At 46.7% G+C, this 18,041-nt stretch overlaps 1 protein-coding gene and 1 non-coding gene across 2 annotated transcripts in view; one reads left to right on the top strand and one right to left on the bottom strand.

Annotated features, from left to right (window-relative positions):
* Window positions 1–398: 398 nt before the first annotated feature.
* Window positions 399–480, bottom strand: trnas-cga (transfer RNA serine (anticodon CGA)). The gene has a single exon. It is a non-coding gene; the product is annotated as a tRNA-Ser (tRNA).
* A 64-nt stretch (window positions 481–544) lies between these two features.
* The window catches only part of timeless (timeless circadian clock), a 55,902-nt gene continuing 38,405 nt past the window's right edge, over window positions 545–18,041 (top strand). Inside the window, exons 1-9 of the mRNA XM_070869714.1 lie at window positions 545–658; window positions 1,323–1,511; window positions 5,055–5,195; window positions 7,650–7,803; window positions 9,710–9,824; window positions 12,286–12,348; window positions 13,070–13,171; window positions 15,061–15,216; window positions 16,306–16,439. Coding sequence (XP_070725815.1) covers window positions 5,111–5,195; window positions 7,650–7,803; window positions 9,710–9,824; window positions 12,286–12,348; window positions 13,070–13,171; window positions 15,061–15,216; window positions 16,306–16,439 — 809 coding nt within the window. The 5' untranslated portion in view covers window positions 545–658; window positions 1,323–1,511; window positions 5,055–5,110. The remainder of the gene's footprint in view (window positions 659–1,322; window positions 1,512–5,054; window positions 5,196–7,649; window positions 7,804–9,709; window positions 9,825–12,285; window positions 12,349–13,069; window positions 13,172–15,060; window positions 15,217–16,305; window positions 16,440–18,041) is intronic.

The following is an 18,041-nucleotide window of genomic DNA, read 5'->3' as shown; positions in this document are numbered from 1 at the left end:
TTTATGTCAACAAAATATGACAATTTTAGTCTATTGTGAACAGACTTTATGATTTTTAATTTTATGGGTACTCGTTACTAATGATTTTTTCAGGAGTTTCCTTCTATATTTTTAGTCGGTGATGCCACACACAATCGTTCATAGAAACATAGAAAGTAGGTGCAGGAGTAGGCCATTCGGCCCGTCGAGCCAGCACCACCATTCAATATGATCATGGCTGATCATTCATTCACCTCGGGATTTTACAATGAGAACATTAAAACAGGATCTTGTACCTCATCATTACTGTACACAACGCTGTATTAAATCTGTGTGAGAACTGAGTAATTAAACTCTCCCAAGAGCAAAATGTCAATAAAACGTTATTTGTTGATAAATTCTTTTTTAAAAACATACATCGTCACGAACAGGATTCGAACCTGTGCGGGGAGACCCCATTGGATTTCGAGTCCAACGCCTTAACCACTCGGCCACCGTGACTCATACAGAAACGCCGCAGAGATGTTTTAATATAGATTGGAAAAGCACTCGGATAAACATTAACTGGAGCAGACTGAAAACTGTTGAACATCCGAAGCAGCTCAGAGAGCAGCTGGGAGGAGTTTTACAAGTCACAAATCTGTTTAGAAAGCTCAATGATTACAGTCTTTTGCTGGAGGTAAAAGGAAAAACGGGCTGCAAAATTCTAACGATGGAAATCTGAAATGAGAAAAGCTGCAAATGCACAATTCTGATGAAGGCTCCACACCCGAAAGGAAATGTCAATAGCCCGTCTTTTCTGTTTCATACGAAATGGTTACAAAAAGGACTGGCATTTAAGTCATTGATTAAGTGGAAACAGCGTCGACTGCTCTCCCCGCGGGAAAATTGATTTAAAAAGTGGATGTTCCATCTACTTTTATATTATAAATGTGATCTTAATTTGGGACCTCTTATTAATTACACGTTTCCCTTTTAAATGTTTGAAGTGTCCTGTGATGCGTTGAGCAGGTCGAGTGCGGGTTTACAGGGTTAAAGGGTCACCCACCTCGAGAACAAAGATAGATTGTGTATTAACTTTTATAATACGTGATAAACAATCACGAATCTGAAGAAAATACGGAATATTTTCGTGTATGTTGGATTAAACATAATTTGTTTTGTGTTGCTAGCCAGCACGCGCGTGGACTGTTTTAATCCACCTCGAGAGGGGTGATCGTATCAGTATATATATCGCCTTGCGTTACTTTACAACCCGTTCTGTGTTTTAGCACGAGAAAGATAATGTGTAAGAATGTCATGTAACAATGATAAGAGTATTTATTTGGTCATTTGTTCCGTAGTTTGTCTTTTATTGATCTCCAAGGGCTCCCACCCCCTCTCCCTCCCCGATTGAGCGGCTCCGGGTTTGGCGGGATTTGGCCACTCGCTTCCGCACGGCTGTGCCAGTTGTGATTCGATTGGGAAAATATTTTATCATCAGTCGTTGTTTTGTGGAAAATATTTATTAGGCTGTCCGAAACTAGCTTGAGGTGAGTTTATTTTTTTTCTTTCAATCACCGTTTAGTTTTTCTAGTGTGCGAGATTAGAACAGCAACGTTTTGTAACTTTTAGTGTTGCAAACACTGTTGTACTTGGATTAAAAGTTATTTTGGGTGCTTCACCTCCAGCCGGCCCCCTCTCCCCACAGTCCTTTGTTAAAGCCGTGCCCCTGATTTTAATAGTTTAAAAAAAATGTGTATATTAAAAATCTAACGTGAGTCCCAGTAACATTAATAGTTTAAAACTGTGCAGAGTTTGGCCTGTCCACAAAGATCAACTGGTGGTTTTGACATAGAAACATAGAAAATAGGTGCAGGAGTAGGCCATTCGGCCCTTCGAGCCTGCACCACCATTCAATGTGATCATGGCTGATCATTCACCTCAGTACCCCATTCCTGCTTTCTCTCCATACCCCTTGATCCCTTTAGCCGTAAGGGCCACATCTAACTCCCTATCGAATATATCCAATGAACTGGCATCAACAACTTTCTGTGGTAGAGAATTCCACAGGTTCACCACTCTCTGGGTGAAGAAGTTTCTCCTCATCTCGGTCCTAAATGGCTTACCCCTTATCCTTAGACTGTGACCCCTGGTTCTGGACTTCCCCAACATTGGGAACATTCTTCCTGCATCTAACCTGTCCAATCCCGTCAGAATTTTATATGTTTCTAAAAGATCCCCTCTCATTCTTCAAAACTCCAGTGAATACAGGCTCAGTCGATCCAGTCTCTCCTCATATGTCAGTCCTGCCATCCCAGGAATCAGTCTGGTGAACCTTCGCTGCACTCCCTCAATAGCAAGCACGTCCTTCCTCAGATTAGGGGACCAAAACTGAACACAATATTCCAGTTGAGGCCTTTATCCCTTGATCCCTTTAGCCTTAAGGGCCATATCCAACTCCCTCTTGAATATAATAAATATTGTCAAATTTGTTTCTGACACTTGGAGCAGAATGAAGGGCCCACAGATGTGTTTAGAAGGCACTCTTACATTTAAATCCAAGCACCACTGTGCTAGATTTATCTTTCTTCATGTTGCTACTCCGAGCCAAGGCCCTTTAGACCTACAGTTGATGGATAGAAGGTATTAAAATCTGGCTCTGTGCCGTGTAGACCCAACAGCCCCTCTTTCAATATTTGAAGGGGCTGCTCCTCAAATTCTGGCTGCACTTCAGTCCCACACTCCTGATCTTTGGGCATCCTGTGCGGAGGGGAGTGGGCGGATCAGAGGGCCTCCTCGTGGGCCTGGCCAAGGGGGCCATTAACTGGTCCAGGCAGCGGGCGGTCGAGGGGGTCGTTCAGCCCGACTGCCTGCCTCTCTTCCGCGGTTACTTCCGAGCCAGGGTATCCCTGGAGATGGAGCATGCGGTGTCCACCGGTACGCTAGTGGCCTTCCGCGAGAGGTGGCGCCGGAGGGACTGGAATCACCCCCGGGAACATGATTTTGATTTAATTTGATAAAGTTCCCAAGTTAATTTGGATTTATGGGTTCTAGTGCCCTTTAAAAAAGGGGGTACTTGATTTAAACGTTCAACTTAAAATAATTGTAGGACCCACAAAAATGTAGGTCACCGCTGCCATTGGTTGCCCTTAAACAGTGGCGAGAGGTGAAGGATGGCAGCAGATGGCCAGAGGAAGGTTTTTTCGGGGAGAGCTCCCTAGGGAGCTGCTATCCCATCTGTCATCTTGCCGGGTGTGCACTGATCACACTCGACCAGCTCCGCTGGGCAGGGCCACATTGTCCACATGTCCTACACAAGACTCCCAAAGCAAGCGCTCTACTCGGAACTCCTACACGGCAAGCGATCCCCAAGTGGGCAGAGGAAACGTTACAGGGACACCCTCAAAGCCTCCCTGATAAAGTGCAACATCCCCACCGGCACCTGGGAGTCCCTGGCCCAAAGACCGCCCAAAGTGGAGGAAGTGCATCCGGGAGGGCGCTGAGCACCTCGAGTCTCGTCGCCGAGAGCGTGCAGAAACCAAGCGCAGGCAGCGGAAGGAGCGTGCGGCAAACCAGACTCCCCACCCACCGTTTCCTCCAACCACTGTCTGTCCCACCTGTGACAGAGACTGTAATTCCCATATTGGACTGTACAGTCACCTAAGAACTCCCTTTTAGAGTAGAAGCAAGTCTTCCTCGATTTCGAGGGACTGCCTATGATGATGATGGTTCCCCTGCTTTGTGTCCGAGAGTGCTGTCACTGGTGTGAGGGCTACACATGTGCCGCCAATGACACGCTTTCAGTATAGAATTGCTTTTATTCGTTGTAAGCCTTGTGAACTTTCCCCATTTTACAGTGGATGGCAAAGTACAATGAGTCCGGTGTCCTGAGATTAATATGGTCTGCAGTACCAACACTGTTAAATTAGTTTGTGAGAGTTCATTTGACAGCCTAGTCGGTAAATGCACTGCCTGGTGTAGCACTAGATGGTCCCAGGTTCAATGCCTAGCCTGTGCTGATCTCATTTCAGACAGTTGGAGTGTTAGAGTTGGCCTCAATACCAGGGGAAACTGGACCTGGGTCCTACAAGTGGTTGTTGAGTCGACACGGTGCAGAGCCAGATTTTAATGCCTTCTATCCATCAACTGTAGGTCTAAAGGGCCTTGGCTCAGAGCAGCAACATGAAGAAACATAAATCTAGGACAGTGGTGCTTGGACTTAAATGTAGAAATGCCGCCTTCTAACACGGGTGACATCTCTCCCAAACACTTCATTGCACAAGGCGTATTCCTATTCGTTGCTGTACTAACAAAGGTACTGCTGGCCACAAGTGGTTCTACTGGGTGGAACAGGAGAGGAAGAGATTGAAACTAGACTCATCCTGGGCTGTTCGGGTGCTCGTCTCCTCGGGATGGGAGTGTTTTTTGGGGGTACGGAATCTCTGTTTCTTCCACAGACTGATTGCAGCCCAGAAGACCCCAAGACTTGTACCAGTCCCTCACCCATCAAGAAGGTAGTGGGTGACTTCCATCAGTGCCATATCGCTATGCATTGCTACTTTCTGCTAGTTAGCTTAAAATTAGCATTGGTAGAAGTGTGGGCATATTTTCATACAATCGTAGAAGTTTACGGCACAGAAGGAGGCCAGTTAGCCCATTGTGTCTGCGCCGGCCGACCAAGAGCTACCCAGCCTAATCCCACTTTCCAGCTCTCGGTCCGTAGCCCTGCCGGTTACGGCACTTCAAGTGCACCTCCAAGTACTTTTTAAATGTGGTGAGGGTTTCTGTCTCCACCACCCTTTCAGGCAGTGAGTTCCAGACCCCCACCGCCCTCTGGGTAAAGAAAGTTCTCAACTCCCCTCTAAACCTTCTACCAATGACTTTAAATTTATGTATTTAAATCTTTTGTCCTCTTTGTACAGATGTATCTGTTCCTTTCCCCCCTTCCGCCCCCCCTTTTCATAACACATTTTTACCGTGTTCTTTTAGGCAGGTGATGGAATGATTCTTCTGCAATGTCCCGCTCCTAGGTTGGTGGGATTTTACCGTTTTCTCCCCCCCCCCCACCTCCCCCTGCTTTTCTATTGTTCCAGGTTGCTTCTGTCCTGTGTCTCTGCTGCTCTGAGTAGCTCATGGTGTGGACCTGAACATGATGAACTGTGAACTATTAGCAACGTGCAGCGCCTTGGGGTACTTGGAAGGAGACAACTATCACAAAGAGCCTGATTGTTTAGGTGAGCCACTTCAGACCAGAGCTTTCAATCGTGGTTTAAATGTTGTGCTGGTTTGATCCTGAGGATTACTTCAAATGACCTCAACAAAAGTTGTAACACAATTGGGAGATTTTGGTGCGCCTTGCTTGCAATCATTATCCCAACCCATCAAATGCGTTGCTGGTTTTACCATTCTTGCCACCATTTATTTTCATAACCTCCTCTTCTTAGGCAATCCCCCGGAGTCTGGGATGATGTGCTGCCACACTAAAATGAGTTCTAAGGTGACTGATGATTTTAAAGGGTGGAAGATGCCTGTGCGTGAAATCTTTTAATGTGGGGTGGCCGTTGCACAACAGCTACCACACGGACCTGACAGAGCTAGGTCTTGGTCTAATGGCAAGGGGATATAACCTACAATTTCCCCATTCCATTGTTCCATTTGTTCGGAACTTTAAAATGAAACCATCCTTCAATTATGGCCACCGACTTTTGAAGATTTACTGAGTCACATGGGGTGCGATTCCAGGATTCAAGTGACTCGAGTGACATAGAAACATAGAAACATAGAAAATAGGTGCAGGAGCAGGCCATTCAGCCCTTCTAGGCTGCACCGCCATTCAATGAGTTCATGGCTGAACATGAAACTTCAGTACCCCCTTCCTGCTTTCTCGCCATACCCCTTGATCCCCCGAGTAGTAAGGACTACATCTAACTCCCTTTTGAATATATTTAGTGAATTGGCCCCAACCACTTTCTGTGGCAGAGAATTCCACAGGTTCACCACTCTCTGGGTGAAGAAGTCTCTCCTCATCTCGGTCCTAAATGGCTAAGTGACAACTGACTTATTTAAAAAAAATCATATGTAATGATGTCACCCTCCGATATCTGATAGTCACCACACAATGTGTATCGGAGAGTGAGATGCAAAGCAGTAATCATCATCATAAGGCGGGTTCAGATGACAACAAAAACCATAGTAGCAAAGCTCGAGTGGTTTATAATCATCTGAACTTTGGATGTTTGCAGTGTTCCTTTGCCACAGTGACTGTCATGGTGGATACCGACAGCCCTGCATTTCATATTGATGCACAATTGCGCCCAGGCTGAAGGACTAATGATCGTGATACAACCACTGTAAGTGTGGTAGTTACCAAAATATAATGCAGTTACATGGAATGTACAGCACAGAATCAGGCCATTTGGCCCAACTGGTCCATATCGGTGTTTATGCTTCACACGAGTCTCCTCCCACCTCTCTTCATCTCACCCTATCAACATAACCTTCTGTTCCTTTCTCCCTCAAGTGTTTATCCAGCTTCCCCTTAAATGCATCTCTGCTATTCGCCTCAACCACTTCTTGTGGCAGTGAGTTCCACATTCTCACTACCCTCTGGGTGAAGAAGTTTCTCCTGAATTCCCCAATTGGTTTTATTAGTGATTATCTTAGATTTATGGCCCCTCGTTTAGGGCTCCTCCACAAGTGCAAATATCTTCTCGACCGTCAAACCCTTTCATAAGCTGAAAGACCTCTATCAGGCCACCCCTGTTAACGTACATTAATGCACAACTTGAATCCTGTCCCAGTGGTGTCAGGACTCCAAATCATCCTACTACTTCAAAACTTTATCACATTGAGGAGCATCTGAATGTGCTGCACGCTGTGAATTACTTTAGGAGTGCAATGATTATTACATAGACAAGTTCAGCAGCCATTCTGTGCGAGCAATGTCCCACAACAAACAAAATATTTGCAAGAGCGTGTGGAGCTTTTGGGCAGGTTCAATCCAGCCTTCCTCTTCTTTCCATTAACAGTCGGCCAAGAGAAAAAAGGGAAAACGTGGATGGTGATTAGCAATACTGGTAACCCACGCCTTCCCCGCGGTCTTGGCAAAGCATTTGTGATACAAATACAATTTTGGGGTGCGATTGCGGTGACGGTTGAAAGTGACTGTTAAATGCACCGCTTAATGCCTTACAGAGGAGGAAGTTGGCAGGCTTGATCCTTGGTTAGTGCTAAATAAACCAACAGCAGTCACAGTGCTACTGTTGGCCTCGGAGCCTCCAGGGATGGGGGAAAGAAATCAGCCAGAGCTCCCAATCCTGATAGAAGGGGGCTATTCGGCCCATCGTGCCTGTGCCGGCTCTGTGAAAGAGCGATCCAGTTAGTCCCAGTGCCCCCCCCTGCTCCTTCCCCATAGCCCAGCAAATTTGTCCCATTGCTGTCTAAGGATTCTTTCTGGAAAATGCACATGTGGACGTTGAACAGGAATAGAATGGGGTTTGGTTGTGATGCCCATCATGATGGCACAGTCTGCCAGCACTCACTTTCTAGGTTCACGCATGAAAAATGGCCACTTGAGTGGAACCATACCCCAGCGAGAGTCACTGCCTTCAGGGAAAGGAGTGGAGATTGGAAGTGACGTTTGTTGTTAAAAGTAAATCTTGTGACTGGAATTCATTCTTGTCTTTCAGAGAGCATCAAGGATTTAATCAGGTACCTAAGACATGAAGATGAGACGAGAGACATTCGGCAACAGCTGGGAGCTGCCCAGATCCTACAAAATGACTTGCTGCCCATTATCGCACAGTACCCTCAGGAGAAGATGCTCTACGAAGCAGTTATCAGGTGTGAACCAAATTAGAAAGAGTTTTGCTGCTTGGAGCATTTTTGCCGAGTGCTCCCTGTACGGAAAAGGGCAAAGAATTTATACAGCAATAGTGTTTAGGTGATGTCGCAAACTGCATCAGAAATCAACTGCTAGTTTTGTCTGAAATGGATGATTTGTAACACAGACAAAGATTTGCAGTGTGCATGAACTGTATATCTATTGGTCAGGTTTGCCACACAGCGATTGAGGGCGTGAGCTAAAGGTAGTCAAGATTTGATCTTCCGTTCTTAGCTGTTTCCTTCAAGGTCGCATTTTTGTCTTTTCAGTATTGGAATTGTTTGCAGGAGACGATGTCTCCGCAAGATCCTACACATCCCCTGGGAGGACAGACGCACCGACGTTAGCGTCCTCGACCAGGTCAACATCCCCAGCATCGAAGCACTGACCACACTCGACCAGCTCCGCTGGGCAGGGCCACATTGTCCGCATGCCCCAGACACGAGACTCCCAAAGCAAGCGCTCTACTCGGAACTCCTTCACAGCAAATGAGCCAAAGGTGGGCAGAGGAAACGTTACAAGGGACCACCCTCAAAGCCTCCCTGATAAAGTGCAACAAACCCACCGACACCTGGGAGTCCCTGGCCAAAGACCAGTCCGCCCTAAGTGGAGGAAGTGCATCCGGGAGGGCGCTGAGCACCTCGAGTCTCGTCGCCGAGAGCATGCAGAAACCAAGCGCAGGCAGCGGAAGGAGCGTGCGGCAAACCTGTCCCACCCTCCCCTTCCCTCAACGTCTATCTGTCCCACCTGTGACGGGGACAGTGGTTCCTGTATTGGACTGTTCAGCCACCTAAGGACTCATTTTTAGAGTGGAATCAAGTATTCCTCGACTCCGAGGGACTGCCTATGATGATGATGATGATGCTTGCAGGAGGGATGCTGCTGGGCTGTGCAGTCATTATTGCTTTTTGCTTAAGATTCGGGGACATCACCACAGAAGGTGCTCTAAAAGATCTGAACTGTGTGGGAGGCAAAAGGGCCAATGTCAGGCACAAGTGAAATTTAGCTCCCTGGTGGAAAGTTTGGTGTCCGGATTGGCCTGGGGGGGGGGAAAAGAGAAACTTGTTAGTGTTTTTAAAAAAAACAATAAGGGTACAGGTTGAACCTTCCTTATCTGGAACCGCCCCTTGTCCGGAACCATTCCCGGCCACCGGGTGGCGCATGCGCAGAACTCCGACATGAACAAATTGAAGTCCTTCCTCGCTGCCGACTGCCGCAATCGCTGGCCTGACCCCACGATCCACCCCCTCCCCAATGATCTCTCTGCCGCACTCCCAGCCCCGATACCTCCTTGCTTGGTACCTGTACCATCCAATTTAACGTGACCACCCCTCGTCCGGAAAAATTCCTTATCCGGAACAGACCAGGTCCCGAGGGTTCTGAATAAGGGAGGTTCAACCTGTACTGCAAATTTATCAAACTTTTGTTTTAAAAGTCTAAACACTTTGATGTGTGCTCACCATTACTAAGGTATTCCCTTGAAGCTGCAGCACCCAGAACTGTCACATAAATAGGAAACTCCCTCCCTAACAGCACTGTGTGGGAGCACCTTCACCACACGGACTGCAGCGGTTCAAGAATGCGGTTCACCACCACCTTCTCGAGGGGCAATTAGGGATGGGCAATAAATGCCGGCCTGGCCAGCGACGCCCACATCCTAGGAACAAATTTAAAAAAAAAAATAATATTGAAAATGTGATAGGGCAGGTGTCAGATGTGGAGACAATTAACATTGAAAACCTCGGACACTGTTGAAACAGGAGTTTTGAATGGATAGATAACAGAACATATCAATTTTAATAATAGTTTTTCATTTGTAAGACAGTGTGATGTCTGGTGTGTTCCTCCTCTGTGTTTTGTTTCTAGATTGTTGGTAAATTTAACACAGCCGGCACTTCTGTGTTTTGGGAAGGTTCCTAACGACCCAGCCGTCAGGCATCACTTTCTGCAAATTGTTTCAAATCTACAGGGATACAAAGAGGCAAGTACATAAGAAAAAGAAAAAAGACTTGCATTTATATAGCACCTTTCACGACCACCGGATGTCTCAAAGCGCTTTACAGCAAATTAAGTACTTTTGGAGTGTAGTCACTGTTGTCATGAACATAAGCCATCAGAATTAGGAGCAGGAGTCGGCCATGTGACCCCCTGAGCCTGCTCCGCCATTTAATAAGATCATGGCTGATCTTCGACCTCAATTCCACTTTCCCGGCCGAACCCCACATCCTTTGATTCCGTTAGTGTCTCAAAATCTATCGATCTCAGCCTTGAATATACTCAACGACTGAGCCTCCACAGCCCTCTGGGGCAGAGAATTCCAAAGATTCACCACCCTCTGAGTGAAGAAATTTCTCCTCATCTCAGTCCTAAATGGCCGACCCCTTATCCTGAGACTGTGACCCCTGGTTCTAGACTCCCCAGCCTGGGGGAAACATCCTCCCTGCATCTACCCTGTCAATCCCCCTCACAATCTGGTATGTTTCAATGGGATCACCTCTCATTCTTCTAAACTCCAGAGAGTATAGGCTTAGTATGCTCACTCTCTCCTCATAAGACAGCCCTCTCATCCCAGGGATCAGTCTAACAAAGGATAGAAAGGAAGCTAACCTTCTATTGTAGAGTAGGCCTGGATGTGAGGCTCCAGTAAACTGCTTAATTGTTAGCCACATTCAACAGAAGTATATCTTGGATCTCCTTCCTTCATAGGAGCAGTAAATAATGACACTTCACTTTCAGAGGTGGCCAAAGGTGCATGACTGCAGTAATGGAATACAACTATACGATTACTGCAGCCGTGAACCTTTTGAGACTGTCTAAACTCATTTCATTTAGGATGCTAATGAGAGGCGGACATGGTTGCCTTTCATGGTTGAATTGCCTGCCAACACTCACTGCATAGACCCTCATGAAGAATACACACTTGCACGAGATAGTAGCATCCATTAACCATCCTGCAGCAAGAGTTGATGCCTCAAGGGGTGGAGGGGGTGGGAATCTGGGATTCAGTAAAAAGCAATTTAAGGTGACATGATGGGATAGCTCTAGCACGATGTACCGCAGTGGGGCAGGAGACTGGTTTGTATCCAGATATCACAGGCTGGTGAGTTGCTGGGCTCAGCTGTGTTTTGGGAGGGGGGGGGTGGTGAGGAATAAATGGTTTCAGGTCTGCTGCTGTCTCACTGGGAGGGAGGAAGGGCCAGTCACCCTTAAGCATACTTATTTTGAGCATCCCTTGGCAGCCAGTCACCGGGCAGAGAGAGAGGTCACCAGTCAATTCCCTTCAGAGTGACCTAGAGAGAGGGGGGTTGGGGAGACACTGACCTAACTTGTCAGAAATTAAAAAGTAATTTTATTGGTGGTGGGGTGCAATGACTTCCAGTAGGTTAGTGTTGACATCTAGAATGATTTGTAGATTGTACCTAATCGTGTACAAGTGGGTAGCACTCTCGCCTCTGAGTCAAGGTTGTGGGTTCAGGCCCCACTCCAGAGACTTGAGCTCAAAAATCTAGGCTGACACTCCAGTGCAGTACTGAGGGAGTGCCGCACTGTCGGAGGGGCAGTACTGTGGGAGTGCCGCACTGTCGGAGGGGCAGTATTGAGGGAGTGCCGCACTGTCGGAGGGGCAGTATTGAGGGAGTGCCGCACTGTCGGAGGGGCAGTACTGAGGGAGTGCCGCACTGTCGGAGGGGCAGTACTGAGGGAGGAGGGACAGTACTGAGGGAGCGCCGCACTGTCGGAGGGGCAGTACTGAGGGAGCGCCGCACTGTCGGAGGGGCAGTACTGAGGGAGCGCCGCACTGTCGGAGGGGCAGTACTGAGGGAGCGCCGCACTGTCGGAGGGGCAGTACTGAGGGAGCGCCGCACTGTCGGAGGGGCAGTACTGAGGGAGCGCCGCACTGTCGGAGGGGCAGTACTGAGGGAGCGCCGCACTGTCGGAGGGGCAGTACTGAGGGAGCGCCGCACTGTCGGAGGGGCAGTACTGAGGGAGCGCTGCACTGTCGGAGGGGAAGTACTGTTGGAGGGGCAGTGCTGCACTGTCGGAAGGTCCATCTTTTGGATAAACTGAGGCCCAGTCTGCTCTCTCGGGTGGATGTAAAAGATCCCATGGTCACTATTTTGAAGAAGAGCAGGGGAGTTCTCCCTGGTGTCCTGGGAGCATATTATTTATCCCTCAATCAACATCACTGAAACAGATTATCTGCTCATTATAACATTGCTGTTTGTGGGAGCTTGCTGTGTGCAAATTGGCTGCCGCGTTTCCTACATTTCAACAGTGACTACACTTCAAAAAGTACTTCATTGGCTGTAAAGCGCTTTGGGACGTCCTGAGGTGGTTGTGAAAGGCGCTATATGAATGCAAGTCTTTTTTTCTCTCATTAACAGTACTTTTTTAAAAGCACTACTAATGTCCAGTGTAGTTAAACCACTGTCTTTATGTTGTAGGCTTTTGCAGATGAAAAGGTGTTTGGAGTTCTCAGTGAAAAACTCTATGATCTCTTGCAACTGGTAGGTGAAAGTACAGCTTGATTGAAAAGAAAAACTGCCTGTAATAGCTGAGTGAATAAAAGCACCACCTGTTTTGTTCCTCAACCCAACATGAAGGTCCCAGGCTTAATTTCTGGTCGGTGCGGAGTTTGGTGATGTCAGCCAGTCCAGCACTCGGGCTCCTACAATCGGCCTCAACTTCCCTGGGTTAGGGAGGAGGAAAATAGCCCACGAGCTCCTGCTCCTAATTATTGTGTTCATTGACCCTTGCTGGATACTGTACATGTGGATGTCAGCTGAGGACAGGATTGGGAGCGGCTATGATGCCTCCCCCAATGTTGTCTGGGCTTGCACATGAAAAATGACCACTCGGGCGAAGTATCAAAGGGCTGGCAGCATCTTGCAGAATTATTCCCCCAGCAAGAGTCTTCACCTTCTGGAGAGGAGGGGTCAACTTGTTTTGTTTTTACAAATGTTCGATTCTTATTATTACTACCTATTTTTTTTCTCAAATTAAGGCGCTATCCAGATGTCTCCCCTTCAATTCAGTTAGTGGTAAGAGTTTTAATTTGAACATGTGACGGAATTGATTGAAACAATAACAAACTTCAAATTCCCTTAAAGGATCAAACCTGGAACCTTCTGGTCGTGTTTATCTGGCGTTGAAGAAATGCTGGTACAAGAATTACACTCGGTTGTGATGTTCTTTTCTCCCCACTTAACGCTGATGTTTCTGTAACAGGATTGGGAGCAGAGGCAGGAGGAGGATAATCTGCTGATTGAAAGGATCCTGTTGCTGGTTCGAAATGTCCTACATGTGCCCCCTAACCCTGAGGAGGAGCAGGTCAGTTGTGATAAATTATTTCCAGATTCTTTGTTTTCCTTTTGGTTCGTTAATGTTGCCTGACTACATTCGTTCTCTTTTATTCATCACTCGAGGGGCAAACAATGGTCATGCTGATGTATTAACTTTTATTAAAGTTGTAATGAAAGGAAAAGAGTATTCTGTTAATTGCCACACACAAAGAGTGAGCTGTTAAATAGTTCCTGTCTCTTGAAGGTAGCTGGGTACAGGTGTTTTTGTGTAAAAGTGATGTCACACACAGGTTGGAGGACTGTCGACAACACACTCATTTCAATGATGTCACTCGATTGATGCTAACTACCTGTAAACCAGTGAGCTAAAACGCAAAATGCAGGAACAAGGGAGGTCTGAAGGACACGAATGGGTGCATGGATATCTTCCTTGTGTAGCAATTTAGTACAAAACTTTTCTTAAGTGATTTGTATTAGCGGTTCACCGTGTCTCAGTGGGTGTCAATCCTGCGCACAAATTAAAAGGAAGTGTGTACGTAATAGAGAAAAATATGGTCTCAAGTAAATGAACTTCACACGTTCCACCCTGAATTGCAATTCTCTGTTCTCACTTTTCTTAACTAATGTTCCATTATAAATACCACCGGCTTAATTATGTAATATTTAATTACTTAAGACCGAGGATGTGAGATTTTTTTCATTTCCATTATGTGCCGTGTAAACCTAATCTACTTAATTGTGCAACTGCTTTTTGCATGAAATGTTAGCGTCCCAGATGGGTTCCTACTTGTTTGTTCCAGTTTGGTCCTGGTTAGGTCTGGGAAAATGATCCAAATTAGCATGAATCGACCCGACTGACGGGAATTGAGTGTATATTGAGAGTGCCACAATGGCTCAGCTGAAAACTATAGTGCACTATATTGTACTGTTTTCTCAACACTTTTTGGGGAAAACAGATGAAATAATATGATGGGCTTCTCCTGAGATTGTGGTGCAAGACTAGTCTGACATTTGTTTTATTGGAGATTTCTGAATTGTATTAAGTCTCCAATATCCAATTAAAGTGGGAAGTATGATATCCATATCACTAAGCTTTCACAATCTCGTTGATCTATCTGTTCTGTTTCTTGTTTAGTCACAAGCTGTCAGCTCAATTTGAGCAGATTAACTCTTTATCAATGATAAAACTGTTGAAAGAACATAAGAAATAGGAGCAGGAGTAGGCCCTACGGCCCTTCGAGCCTGCTCTGCAAAGGTTCGCTCATCAGGAATAAAACCTTCAATACATTTCTCCCCCCCGTCCTCCTCTTCTCCTGCAGTCATTGGAGTTTGGTTCCACGTGCTGGACGCTGATCATCCTTTGTTATCTCACCCAAGGCTCACCCATCCTTCATGTGTGAGCCTAGGCATCGCGTGTCGGAGGAGACGATAAATGAGCAATCAGCCAAGCCTGATCCTGTCCCCATATACATGCACTTTCCAGCCAGGGTCAATGCAAAATGATCAGAGCAGAAATCCAGACTGACTTTTTCCTATTTCCTTTTCTCCACCCCACCCCAGCTCCTCCCCAAATAACCCAATCCTAGGGTTAAACCTTCCTGGTCTATATGTCACAGTACTGTACTGTGTGGTGCACTTAGCCACTGGGGAAAGGCCAGATTGTTCTGTGCACTGAGGCTGAGAGGATAGGCAGGTGACTGGCTCCCAGGCCACAACCAGTACTCCTGCGTTGCTCGGAGATAAATAAAAATGGCTGGGCTAACTTTAGGAAAAAAAGACCATCCATGTAACTTGGCAAACAAGCTCTTTTAAACATCACGACACCTTGATTTTATTTTTTCTTCTTGAGTGTTCAATTTTGAGTGTAACTTTGTAAACTTTTTCTATTGTTTGCTCCCATTTTTATTTTCCATGCAGAATATTGATGATGATGCCAGCGTGCACGACAAGGTGTTATGGGCTATGCACATGAGTGGGATGGATGATCTGATTAAGTTTCTGGCTACTTCCCAAGAGGAGCAACAGTGGGCCATGCACATACTGGAGATAATCTCCCTCATGTTCAGAGATCAGGTTAGTGCTGGACCACCTATAGTGGTGGGGCTGGGTGGTGGCTAGAATCCAATTAGTAATGCTGCAGTTTTGGCTTCAATCAAATGAAGTCGTTCGTACCAGCGCACAATGGAATGGTGGAACACCCTTTGCTGCCCACAATCCTCCACTCCTGTTCCCGAGCTGAGCGGTGTTGCTGTAGGGAACGGAGGCTCTGTGGGAGCCATGGCTCAATGGGTAGTACTCTTGCCTCTGAGTCCAACGGTCTGGGTTCCAGCCCCACTCCAGAGACTTGAGCCTAATAATCCAGGCTGCCACTCCCAGTGCAGTACTGAGGGAATGTGGCACTGTTTGAGGTGCCAGCTTTTGGATGAGACGTTAAAACGAGCCCCTGTCTGCCCTCTCAGGTGAACGTAAAAGATCCCATGGCACTATTTTGAAGAAGAGCAGGGGAGTTCTGGCCAGTATTTGTCCTTCAACCAACATCCCTAAAAATAGATTATCTGGTCATGATCACATTGCTGTCTGTGGGAGCTTGCTGTGCGCAAGTTGGCTGCCTTGTCACCTACATTACAACAGTGACTACACTTCAAAAGTACTTAATTGCCTGTAAAGCGCTTTGGGACGTCGTGAAAGGCGCTATAGAAATGAAAGTCGTCTTTGTGTAAGGAGAGAATTGCCCTGAGCTGCTCATGAGCATCTCCCAACAGCTAGTTTGCGAGTGGCATTAGTGAATGCCTGGAAGCAGGTTGCTATGTCGTGCTCGCAGAGAATGCTTTTTAATTTGATTTGTTTTCTGTCCCCCCCCTCCCCCACCCACCCCTGCAATTTTCTCTCCTGACATTGAATCTTGTTAAGGTACTGAGGCCAATTGCAGTGTCCTACCACCTGAGATCAGCACAGGTCCAGCATTCAACCTCGGGACCTGCCTTGTGTGGCTCAGTACCTCATTGGTCGTGCATGTACCGACCAAGCTACTGGCATAAAAGTCACCATTTTAAGTGACGCACAAGCACAACAAAAGTTTCCCTGCAAAGAAAAAGTAAAACTTTGTCTGCTACTGCTCAATTTTGCCGAACAGAGCGATTTATTTTGGAATTTGTCCTACAGAACCCTGACCAACTTGCCACTACGGGGCAAGCGAAAACTGTGATGGAGAAAGAGAGCGAGTCCAGAGAGCTCGAAATCTTAAAGCAGAGAGAGCTGGCTGCGAAGAAGAAAAGAACTTTTGAAAGGGGGAGCAGGTGAGATCGAGAGGTTTTGTGTTGTAGAGGGCCCCTCGCTCCGAGCAGAGTGCCATGCTTGGTGAAGGGAGCATGGGTTGGCGAATTGGAGCCACAGGGTTGTAGCCCTGTGTCTTACCTGCATCTCCTTCAAGTGCTGGGACCACGCTCTCCCGATTGAGGGTGCAAGGTGTATCATAGAATGATGCAGCACAGAGGGAGGCCATTCAGCCCATAGTACCTGTGCTGGCTCTATGACAGAGCGACCCAATCAGTCCCACTCCCCCCTGCCTTTTCCCCCACAGCCCTGTGAATTTTTCCCCTTCCAGTATTTACCCAATTCCCGGTTTGAAAGTCACGATTGAATCTGCTCCCACCGCCCTTTCAGGCAGCGCGTTCCCGATCACAACAACTCGCTGCGTAAACACATTCTCCCCATCTCCCCCTCTGGTTCCATCGCCGATTATCGTCAATCTGTGTCCTTTGAACACCTCTATTAAATCTCCCCTTGGCATTCTCTGCTCTGAGGAGAGCTTCTCCAGTCTCTCCACATAACTGAAGTGCCTCATTCCTGTTTTAGGAAATGCCTTTCTCTTAAAGTCGCCTCTGGGAAGGAACTTTAACTAAGTGGTTTTTTTCTGACGATGTTAAACGGATGCATGTTAAAAGGTGTCTGCACTGAAAGATTAGATTTATTAAATGTATTCTTGTCCCTTTGCACCATTGCAGAGTAAACCTTTGAGAGAGGTTCACTTGTTGATGTGTTGGGCTTTTGTGACTAATAGGCCTGAGTTGGAATTTGAGTCTTGACTGAAAATTGCATTCAAAACTGTTGTTGTCCACCCTTCCTTCCACTTCAAAAATGTTGTCTTGTGGGCTGCAGAGAAAACAAAGTTAGCCACGCCTTCTGATGAATTAATTGTGGGGCACCATTGACTGTGATATCCAAAGTGGATTGTACCTCACTTTTCCTAACCAGGGTAGTTGGGTTGAGGGTGGCAGAGCAAACAGCCAGCCTTTATCTATTATATGCAAGGCTTCTGTATAGAAATGTTTAAGTGCTGTTGCTTTTTGTTTTGTAAAATATTTTCTCCCTGTGCCATTCTTTGGCAATGCTGCAGTATGCGCAGTTATAATAAAGTACACAAGAGCAGGCTGGAAATGTCCTTCCGTAAATCTCAGCGGGTCAGGCAATATCTGTGGAGAGAAAAACAGAGTTAACGTTTCGGGTCGATGGCTCTTCGTCAGAACTGGCAAATGTTGGAAAAGAACACATTGTTAAGAAGCACTGAAAGGGAGAGGGGAAGAAAGAACAAAAGGGAAGGTCTGTGATAGGGTGGAAGGCAGGAGAGATTAGAGAGACAAAAGAGATGATGGCCCAAATTGAAATGGTAATGGCTGGAGTTAGAAAAAGGTTAATTTAGATAGGGTGTGAATGGTGGGATAATGACCAGCTGCCATTGGAGACAAAGTGCGCAAAGATATATGTTTGGGGGGGGGGGGGGAGGGGGAGGAAAGGGAGCCAAATATGGGCAGAGGTTGCGCTCTGAAATTGTTGAACTCATGTCCAGAAGCCTAAATGAAAAATGAGGTGCTGTTCCTCGAGCTTGCGTTGAGCTTGGT

The sequence above is a fragment of the Pristiophorus japonicus genome, chromosome X (genome assembly GCF_044704955.1).
Source record: "Pristiophorus japonicus isolate sPriJap1 chromosome X, sPriJap1.hap1, whole genome shotgun sequence".
Lineage (NCBI taxonomy): Eukaryota > Metazoa > Chordata > Chondrichthyes > Pristiophoridae > Pristiophorus > Pristiophorus japonicus.
This window is presented reverse-complemented; position numbering and strand designations above follow the sequence as displayed.